This window comes from Macaca thibetana, chromosome 15 (genome assembly GCF_024542745.1).
Source record: "Macaca thibetana thibetana isolate TM-01 chromosome 15, ASM2454274v1, whole genome shotgun sequence".
NCBI lineage: Eukaryota > Metazoa > Chordata > Mammalia > Primates > Cercopithecidae > Macaca > Macaca thibetana.
In genome coordinates this window covers 9569332-9579951 of record NC_065592.1, presented here as the reverse complement: position 1 = coordinate 9579951, position 10620 = coordinate 9569332, and the positions used below count along the sequence as shown (strand labels likewise).

Here is a 10620-nt window from a genome sequence, read left to right as displayed (position 1 = left end):
CCTCATCTTCCCTTCTTGGGGAGCAGAGATGCCCAGAGCTAGGAATCCAGAGTTCCAGGTTCTGGTCCTGGCTCCGTGAGCAACTTGCTCCCTGGTCTCAGGCCAGGGCCTTTCCTTCCTCTGGGCTTGTTTCCTCCCGTGTCCAGTAAGGGGGCCAGACTAGGGCTTTCAGGGGCCCTTCCTGTTTGGGCATGCTTGGCAGGCACTCAGACCTTCAGAACAACTACCAAATCTAAAACCTCCTCAGCTGAGGTTTGGCCCAGAGGCTACAAACCGGAGACCACAGCCTGATTCCAGCCCACAGATGCATTTTTTTCTGGGCCTCAGCATTTTTTTTTTTTTTTTTTTTTTTTGAGACAGAGTCTCGCTCTGTCACCCAGGCTGCAGTGCAGTGGCATGATCTCAACTCACTGCAACCTCTGCCTCCCGGGTTCAAGCAATTCTCTGCCTCAGTGTCCTGAGTAGCTGGGATTACAGGCACCCGCCACCACATCCAGCTAATTTTTGTATTTTTAGTAGAGACAGGGTTTCACCATCTTGGCCAGGTTGGTCTTGAACTTCTGACCTAGTGATCCACCCGCCTCGGCCTCCCAAAGTGCTGGGATTACAGGTGTGAGCCACCATGCCTGGCCAGGCCTCAGCATTTAAGAAAAAACTTGAAGATTTCACATAACTATCCAGGTTCCTAAGCTTCCTTGAATGAGCATGCAATTGACAACATGGGGCCTATACTCTAGCATAGTGGCTTCTGGCTGGAGCTCCCTTAGAGGCTCAGTGTGGTCCCCTGTTGTCGTTCACTGCGTTCATTTGAGTTTGTGACCCTGATGTAGCCTATCCCCCAACTATATACATAGAAAACCCAAGGCCCAGAGGGTAGAGCCCTTTCCCAAGGCCACCCTGGGAGTCCCTGGGGCAAAGCTGGTGCTCTTTTACCAACATATTGCTGCCTCTTTTTGCAAATAATAGAAGGGAGCCTGAGAGAAGGGAAGCGTCTCTGTTGAGTCCCAAAGGAATGTCTCAATACTCTCCTCTGAGGGAAAGGACATGGCAGTGATTCTCAAGCAGAAGCTTCGGCTCCCTGGAGCTCTGCTCCTGGCTTCTGGCCTTGGTGGACCAAAGCTCTCACCTCCTCTGACGTCCTCCCTAAGCTGGGGGAGAAAGGGAGAACCTTGTCCAGTCTCAGGAATCTTGCTGTGCTATCTTCCTAGTGAAGGAAAATGTTTATGCATTCACTATCTGTGTAGTGTACACTTCCAGGAGGGACACAGTGCAGATGGACTCCCAAATCTACTGATTTCCTGCTCCTCGTCAGCCCCCTGTGCTAGCCTTGGGGGATGGGGTGGGGAACGAGGCAGTCCCGGAGCCTGTCCTCCCAGAGAGCAAGGCTGGGGCTTGGGCCTCTCATAGAGTCATTTTACCTCTCAGGAAACTCCCCCACCCCCTGTGGATCTTTCCTACCTTGGGAAGAAACACACACAGGTTTGGACATGACTAGAATGTGGAAGGGTCTTAGGAAGGACCCCTTGATGAGGTCCTGGTGCTATTCAGCCCATCTTTCTCTATGGGCACCGCTCAGTGGGACACCAGAGGCGGGGTGGGGTTGGCTAATACAAGATCCAGCCCAAGCAGGATGTGATCCTCCCTCAACCCCGCCAAAGTTGACCCACCTCTCCCTTCAGTAATTCCTAGCCCTCGGCTCTTTCCCTCAGGGGTTCTCCGCCTCCAAGTAAGTCAGGAGAGCAAAGGTCACTCTGGTTTCAAAATGGTTTGCCCAGCTTTTCGGCTTTTCGCTAAGATGAGGACTGGTCTTTGGTAGAAATGACTCTTTCCCTTTCTGACTGCTTTTTTTTTTTTTGAGATGGAGTCTCGCTCTGTCGCCCAGGCTGGAGTGCAGTGGCCGGATCTCAGCTCACTGCAAGCTCCGCCTCTCGGGGTTCACGCCATTCTCCTGCCTCAGCCTCCCGAGTAGCTCGGACTACAGGCGCCCGCCAACTCGCCCAGCTAGTTTTTTGTATTTTTTAGTAGAGACAGGGTTTCACCGTGTTAGCCAGGATGGTCTCGATCTCCTGAGCTCGTGATCCGCCCGACTCGGCCTCCCAAAGTGCTGGGATTACAGGCTGGAGCCACCGAGCCCGGCCCTGACTGCTTTTCAAGGGTGGGCTCTAGGCTGGACCCTCACAACACCCTTCGAGGTGTGGGCTGTCATTACTCCCATCTGCAAGATAATTGAGGTTCAGCCTGGCTAAGTGACTCACCCAAGGTCACAAAGTTGTTTTTTTTTTTTGAGACGGAGTTTCACGCTTGTTGCCCAGACTGGAGGGCAGTAGAGCGATCTCGACTCACCGCAACATCCGCCTCCCGGGTTCAAGCGATTCTCCTGCCTCAGCCTCCCTAGTAGCTGGGATTATAGGCATGTGCCACCACGCCTGGCTAATTTTGTATTTTTAGTAGAGACAGGGTTTCTCCATGTTGGTCAGGCTGGTCTCGAACTCCTGACCTCAGGTGATCCGCCTTGGCCTCTCAGAGTGCTGGGATTACAGGCATAAGCCACTGCGCCCGGCCATCCAAGGTCACAAAGTTAATAAGAAGCTGTGCAGCCAAGGATTCTGACCAGATTAGTTTGACCCAGAGACTAAAGTGTTAACCATTATGCTTTACTCCCTCCAGCATCCACTCTGGCCTCCTCCGAGGCTGCAGGGTGAAAGAGGCGGGGGGCGGGGGTGGGGGGGGGGTGGGTTTGAGTTGCTGGATTATCCCTTAAGACTCTTTTCATTTTAAGTATCAGCAAGGCTGGGACGGTGGCTCACACCTGTAATCCCAGCACTTTGGGAGGCTGAGGTGGGCGGACCACCTGAGGTTAGGAGTTCGAGACCAGCCTGACCAACATGGAGAAACCCTGTCTCTATTAAAAATACAAAATTAGCACGGGGTGGCACATGCCTGTAATCCCAGCTACTAGGGAGGGTGAGGCAGGAGAATCGCTTGAACCTGGGAGGCGGAGATTGGTGAGCCGAGATCACACCACTGCACTCCAACCTGGGCAACAAGAGCAAAACTGTCTCAAAAAAAAAAAATAATAAAAAATAAGTATCAGCAAAACTAGAACTAGGAGAGCTTTGATTTTTATTTTAAATCTGAATCAACTGAAAAATCAAATCTGCTTTTCACACCGTGGCTCTTCATGCCCAAGTAGCTGTCTGCTGTGGGGACTGTTCGCCCTCCCCATGTCTGTTTCCTCTGTCACTGCTGCTGCACTGTAACAGCTAGGCCATCAGCAATATCAGGAGGTAGAGAGGCAGAAGGAGATTGTCTATCTGTGTAGTGTATGCTTCCAGGAGGGACACAGTGCTGATGGACCCCAAAATCCAAGCGTAACTGTAGTTTAGGTCCACTCCACTGTCAAAGATTAAGATCAGAGCTACAGAAATGATCTGTGCAAATATAGATGTCATGGTCCCCTCAAAAGTCTTTTTGGTTCCAGGCCAGCGGATCTCCCCCATGGTGCTACCAAAGATGGAGGCCACAGTATCACCCACACCCACAGCCAGGACACCAGCATAGGGGACGAGGGCCCTGGCTCCCCCCAGGCTACCCTTCTGTGTGCAGGGTCTGGGGATCAGCCAGATGGGAAGAGACATGCCCAGGAGCAGATAGATGTGTGTCAGAATGAGTGGTCCACTGTCTCGTTCATCCAGAAAAAGGGACAGGAGGCTCCGTAGAGTGTGACCCAAGGGCTTGATGCGGAAGTAGCGCACATACTCCAGGAAGATGAAGACCGCCAGACATACAGTGGCAGCTACATAGAGCAGTGGCCGGTCAAAGATGATACCTGGGATGTAGGTGGCTACCACAATGAGGTGGAAATACTTTCGGGCGATGGTGGGGGCCTGGTGCTTCTTGGACTCGGAAGATGACCGCTTGGCATTCTGGTACAGCACCACCAGGCAGGCCAAGGTGGCCAGCAGAGACCAATAGGCTAGGAGGTAGATACGGGTGTCTGTCTGGAAAAGGAACTGCAGAAGCCAGAGCAGGGGGTTCCTGCGGATGAGCCGGTGCAGCCAGGGTAGGACCACACCAAGGCTCAGCACACAGGTCATGAGGTGGAAGAAGATGGAGGAGGCCCAGGTGCCTGAGTCCATGAAGACAAAGAGAGTGCTGAAGAAGATGCCCATGAGTACCATCCCTACTACCACCACCAGCAGGAAGAAGTCCACTGGGTCCCCCTGACTTTCCACCAGTGTCAGAGAGCGCTTGATGAGCTGGTTGAGGACAAAGCTAATGCCACCCAATACCAGCAGTGCCTCACCAGGGGTGAAGCAGCGGGGCAGCAGGTACAGCAGGATCATGTTGAGATAAACGAAGATCAGCAGGACTTCCAGGACTTCGATCACCTCCCCCACGCTCAGCGAGTGCTTCATGATATAAATGATAACACCTCCAGCCAAGCCCAAGATGACACAAGTGTTGGTTGGCACTGGGCGAGTGATACCGAGCGCCAACACTGATGAGAAGAGGGCCACTGCCATGCCAGTGGCTGCCACCACAATGCCAAAACGCTCAAAGAACGGGTTCCCAGCAGCCTGGCACCGTTCCTTCATGACTAGTCCAAGTAAAGGCATGACCATGGAGGCGGGCAGTAGGCCACTGTTTGCGGACATTCGGAACTGGAAGACGGCGCTTCCCTGTTGTAGCAGCCGGTCCCACTTGTATTGGACGTAGAAGGCCTGCACTGCGAGGGCCACGGCGCACCACGAGTATCGGTCCCATACAGTTGCATGGATGCTCAGCACCACTGCAAACACTACTGCCGCCTCTGCCAGCACCGATCCACTCAGCGGAGCCCCAGGCCCCGGGGCCGGCGATGGGCACTCTCGGGTCATGTCTCTAGACCTGGGGCTTCACAGAGGCCGGGGTGACTACGGACGTCCTAGACTTCGGGCCCCTCAGCCCCGCCAAGCAGAGGGAGGCACTTTCACCCGGCCAGCAACCTTCTCCCTCCGTTCTCCAACAGCGAGGAGGGAACTCCACCGCAGGTCACTCTCTGCGGCCTGGGAGCTGGCGCCCGGCCACCCCCCACAGCCTCCAACCTACGGCGTAGACGTCGCCACTCTGCAGCCTTCCTCTCAGTTACAGCCGCCCCCGCTGCCGGCTCCTCACCTCTTTGGGCCTCGCCATCTTGGCACTGCCCCGCGGCAACGTCACGTGATGAAATCCCCGCCCACGCTCCCGGTCCGGGGGCGAGCGGTCACGTGGGCATGGCGTCTGGGGGCGGGGTTAGGGCGCGCGCGCGCTCGAAGATGGCGGCGGCCGCCGGCGGGCCGTGTGTGAGGTGCGGAGCGGGTCGAGTGGACCGGGGTGGCTGTGAGGCGCGGGGTCAAAGCCGAGCGGAAGAGGGGCGGGAATTGGAGGCGGGATGTGGCGACGGTGGCAGGGCCAACCCCGGCTGGGTGGACGGGCACTGAGACAGGAGGCGGTTACGTCCAAACGGTCCCCGCGCGCGGGGATCTGAAGTCTTCTTCAGGAGGGGGGCCGGCTCTTCACCCCTTCGCTCCGCGGTTGGCCTCCCATCTCCTCATCCAGGGCACTTTGCCTTCCTTTCCTCTCAGCTCCGGCGCGTCCCTTGGCGCCCCACCCGCGCTTCCTTGTCCGGCCGTGACGCTCCCTCGAGCCACGGGGAGCTTTGCGGTCGCCTCGGGTACCCCCCACCCACGTCCCTGCTGCAGGCTCCCAGTGTCCTGCCCCGGCGTCGAGTGCGCCCTGCTGGCTCCCCAACCTCTCCCGCGGTCTGTTCTTGTTAGGATTTTGTTTCGCGTCGAGCGGAGCCGCGCTTGCGGTTTCTGCCCTCTCCACGCCTCGAATCGTTCTTTTCTTGCATTGAATCAGTCGGCGAGCATGTCCAAATCCTCCAAGAGATTTAAGGGACTGAACTAGGCTTTAGGGACAAGAAGATGAAATATTTCATACGAAAGCTACAATTCTCACAAAGTGCTTTCTAGCGTCAGACCCTGATGGAGCGCTTCCCATGAGTTACCTCATTCAATTCTCGCAACTCCGAGAGGCGCCTTGTATTTCACGGATGACTCAGAAGTCCGGCTCAGAGCTAGCCAAGTGATAAAGAGAGGATTCAGGCTGAAGTCTGCGTGCCTCCAGTGCTATAACCAGACCACCACGCCTCCCTCCGTTTTCCACATTGCAGCTCGAAGGTCTTCGGTCTTCCCACCACCCTCCTTCCTTAAAATTAAACATCCCTGCCTCTTATCCTTCCCTGTGCCAGCAGTGTTTTCCCCACTTTTTTTTTTTTTTTTTTTTTTGAGATGGAGTCTCACTGTGTCGCCCAGGCTGGAGTCCAGTGGCGCCATCTCGGCTCACTGCAACCTCTGCCTCCCGGGTTCAAGCGATTCTCCTGCCTCAGCCTCCCCAGTAGATAAGACTACAGGTGCGCACCACCACACCCGGCTAATTTTTGTGTTTTAAGTGGAGACAGAGTTTCACCATTTTGGCCAGGCTGGTCTGGAACGCCTGACCTCAAGTGATCTGTCAGCTTCAGCCTCTTTAACTGCTGGATTACAGGCATGAGCCACCATGCCTGGCCTGAATACTGTCTTGTTATGAGAAAAATGATTAGTGATTCCAGTGTGCCATGTGGGAGTTGGTGGCTATTCATTGAGCAGAATCGAAGTTGCTTTTAAAGCATTAACCATTAGGAAAGAGATGTATAAATTTTAGGTGCGTTTAAACCTCTTTTGATGAGAAAATCCTAAAAGACTAGTTATTTGAGACAGAGTCTCACTGTTGTTGCTCAGGCTGAAGTGCACTGGCCCGATTTTCACTCACTGCAACCTCTGCCTCCTGGGTTCAAAGGATTCTCCTGCCTCAGTCTCCCGAGTAGCTGGGATTACAGTCGCCCGCTACCACGCGCAACTAATTTCTTGTATTTTTAATAGAGACAGGGTTTCACCATGTTGGCCAGGCTGGTCTCCAACTCATGACCTCAGGTGATCCGCTGGCCTCGGCCTCCCCAAGTGCTGGGCTTACAGACTGACAGTTTTAAAACAGAGCTAGTGCTTTGTGTTACAGTGTGTTTTTTTTTTTGTTTTTTGTTTTTTTTTTTTTTGAAAAGGGGTCTTGTTCTGTCACGCAGGCTGGAGTGCAGTGGCAGGATCTTGGCTCACTGCAACCTCTGCCTCCCTGGCCCAACTGATTCTCCCACCTCAGCCTCCAAAGTAGCTAGGGCTACAGGCACATGCCACCATGCCTGGCTAATTTTTGTATTTTTTGTAGAGACAAGATCTCACTGTGTTGCCCATGCTAATCTCGAACTCCTAGGCTCAGGTGATCCTCCTTGATCACTCCTGATTATGACTCACTGCAGCCTTGCCCTCCAGGGCTCAGTGGCGCCTCCTACATCATCAGCCCTCCCAGGAGCTGGAAACATAGGTGCACACCACCACACTAGCTAATTTTTTTTTTTTTTTTTGAGACAGATTCTTTGTCGCCCAGGCTGGAGTGCAGTGGCGCGATCTCAGCTCACTGCAACCTCCACCTCCTGGGTGCAAGTGATTATTGTGCCTCAGTCTCCCAATAGCTGGCACTACAGGCATCTGCCACCATGCCTGGCTAATTTTTGTATTTTTAGTAGAGATGGGGTTTCACCATCTGGTCTGTCCAGGCTGGTCTCGAACTCTTGACCTCAAGTGATCCGCCCGCTTCAGCCTCCCAAAGTGCTGGAATTACAGGTGTGAGCCATTGTGCCCGGCCCACACTAGCTAATTTTCTATTTTTTTTTGTAGAGACAGGGATTCGCCATGTTGCCCAGGCTGGTCTCAAATTCCAGGGCTCAAGTACTCCTTCCACCTTGGCCTTCCAAAGTGCTGGGATTACAGGTGTGAGCCACCGTTCCCGGCTTATTTTTTCTTTTACCTTGTAGTTAACATAGTTTGCATTCTTTTTTTTTTGTTTGTTTGTTTTTGAGAAGGAGTCTCGCCTTGTCGCCAGACTGGAATGCAGTGATGCGATCTCGGCTCACTGCAACCTTTGCCTCCGGGTTCAAGCGATTATCCTGCCTCAGCCTCCCAAGTAGCTGGGACTACAAGCACGCACTACCATGCCCAGCTAATTTTTGTGTTTTTAGTAGAGACGGGGTTTCACCTTGTTGGCCAGGATGGTCTCGATCTCTTGACCTCGTGATCCGCCTACCTCGGCCTCCCAAAGTGCTGGGATTACAGGTGTGAGCTACCACATCCAGCCATAGCTTGCATTCTTTTTGCAAAATGTTTAGCATAGTTTAGGATCTTTTCATCCCTTCTCTCTCTGCAGATAGGCTTTCTAAGCAGTGTTTGATTATTACAGATTACTATTCTCAGTGATGGTTTAGAATCTGACAAAATAAGATCTCTGTACCTTTAATAACTTTTTTTTTTAAGTAATAACTATTTATTGAGAGAATGTCTTTTTTTGTTTGTTGGAGATAGACACATCGTCACCCAGGCTGGAGTGCAGTAGTGTGATCTTGGCTTATTGCAACCTCTGCCTGCTGTGTTCAAGCGATTTTTGTGTATCAGCCTCCCGAGTATCTGGGAGTACAGGAACCTGCTACCATGCCCGACTAATTTTTGTATTTTTAGTAGAGATGAGGTTTTTGTTTAGTAGAGATGGGGCCATGTTGGCCACGCTGGTCTCAAACTCCTGACCTCAGGTGATCCACCCAACTTAGCCTCCCAAACTGCTGGGATTACAGGCATGAGCCACCGTGCCTGGCCAGGTTAAAATCTTATGTTTTAGTTTCCTAATTTATATTTTGAACACTAAATTTCTAACAGTATTTTTAAATTTTATTATTATTATTTTTTTGAAGCGGAGTCTTGCTCTGTTGCCCAGGCTGGAGTGCAGTGGCGCGATCTCGGCTCACTGCAAGCTCCACCTCCTGGGTTCATGCCATTCTCCTGTCTCAGCCTCCCAAGTAGCTGGGGATACAGGCACCCGCCACAACGCCTGGCCAATTTTTTGTATTTTTAGTAGAGATGGTTTAACCGTGTTAGCCAGGATGGTCTCTATCTCCTGACCTCATGATCCGCTCGCCTCGGCCTCCCAAAGTGCCACGATTACAGGCATGAGTTACTGCGCCCGCCCGTAACAATATTATTGTATAAAAGATTACTCTCCAAAAATTTAACAAATCATTTTGTATATTGAGATGTTTTGCTTGTAGAGAGTAGACAAAATGGCTCTGAGGCAGTGTACAAGTTTGTATGATCAAAAAGAGCAAAATTATCTCTGTTCTTTCATTTTACAGAAGCAGTAGAGAACTGTGGACTATTCTGCTTGGAAGGTCAGCTCTGAGAGAGCTGGTAAGTGGCGGTGTTCTTGAGTGGGTTCTCTGGGTTCTTTGTGTAGCTTTTGTTACAAAAAAAAAAAACCCCCTTTTTTTTTTTTTTTTTTTAAATGTAGGAAGTAAACACATTTATTTATTTATTTATTTAGAGACGGAGTTTCGCTCTTGTTGCCCAGGCTGGAGTGCAGTGGCGTGAACTCGGTTCACCGCAACCTCTGCCTCCCAGGTTCAAGCGGTTCTCGTGCCTCAGCCTCCCTGAGTAGCTAGTGTTACAGGCATGCACCACCACACCTGACTAATTTTGTATTTTTGGTAGGGATGTGGTTTCTGCATTTTGGTCAGGCTGGTCTCAAACTCCTGACCTCAGGTGATCTGCCCTCTTTGACCTCCCAAATTACTGTGATTATAGGCGTGAGCTACTGTGCCTGGCCTATTTATTTATTTTGAGGTAGAGTTTCACTCTTGTTACCCAGGCTGGAGTGTAATAGCATGATCTCAGCTCACTGCAACCTCCGCCTCCCAGGTTCAAGCGATTCTCCTTCCTCAGCCTCCCGAGTAGCTGAGATTACAGGTGCACGCCACCACGCCTGGCTAAGTTTTGTATTTTTAGTGGAGACAGGGTTTCACCATTGTTGGCCAGGCTGGTCTTGAACTCCTGACCTCAGGTGATCCACCCGCCTTGGCATCTCAAAGTCCTGGGATTACAGGCGTGAGCCATTGCACCTGGCCACTTTTTTTTTTTTTTTTTTTTTTTTTTGAGACAGAGTCTGGCTCTGCCGCCCAGGCTGGAGTGCAGTGGCCGGATCTCAGCTCACTGCAAGCTCTGCCTCCCGGGTTCACGCCATTCTCCTGCCTCAGCCTCCCGAGTAGTTGGGACTACAGGCGCCCGCCACCGCGCCCGGCTAGTTTTTTGTATTTTTTAGCAGAGACGGGGTTTCACCGTGTTAGCCAGGATGGTCTCGATCTCCTGACCTCGTGATCCGCCCGTCTCGGCCTCCCAAAGTGCTGGGATTACAGGCTTGAGCCACCGCGCCCGGCCTTTTTTTTTCTTTTTTTTTGAGACAGGAATCTTGCTCCCAGGCTGGAGTGTAGTAGCTCAATCTTGGCTCACTTCAACCTTTGCCATCTGGGTTCAAGTGATTCTCCTGCCTCAGCCTCCCGAGTAGCTGGGATTAGAGGTGTCCGCCACCATGCCCGGCTGATGTTTATATTTTTAGTAGAGACAGGGTTTTGCCATGTTGGCCAGGTCGTTCTCGAACTTCTGACCTCAGGTGATCTGCCTCCCTCAG

General features: G+C 52.2%; 3 protein-coding genes across 3 annotated transcripts in view; 1 reads left to right on the top strand and 2 right to left on the bottom strand.

The window, feature by feature from the left end:
* The window catches only part of SPOUT1 (SPOUT domain containing methyltransferase 1), a 256133-nt gene that overhangs the window by 117149 nt on the left and 128364 nt on the right, over positions 1–10620 (bottom strand). The gene's annotated exons all lie outside the window — the stretch shown is intronic.
* On the bottom strand, positions 3107–4880 carry DOLK (dolichol kinase). Its single transcript, XM_050760074.1, has one exon. It carries the CDS (start codon positions 4878–4880, stop codon positions 3264–3266), a length of 1617 nt encoding a protein of 538 aa, XP_050616031.1. The 3' UTR covers positions 3107–3263.
* NUP188 (nucleoporin 188) overlaps positions 5256–10620 on the top strand; it is a 65982-nt gene continuing 60617 nt past the window's right edge. Inside the window, exons 1-2 of the mRNA XM_050759707.1 lie at positions 5256–5329; positions 9293–9347. Of these exons, the coding sequence (XP_050615664.1) occupies positions 5256–5329; positions 9293–9347 (129 nt within the window). The remainder of the gene's footprint in view (positions 5330–9292; positions 9348–10620) is intronic.

What these genes read in the sequence shown, in the direction of transcription:
- DOLK (XM_050760074.1), bottom strand. Translation starts at nt 4,880, where the DNA reads ATGACCCGAGAGTGCCCATCGCCGGCCCCGGGGCCTGGGGCTCCGCTG.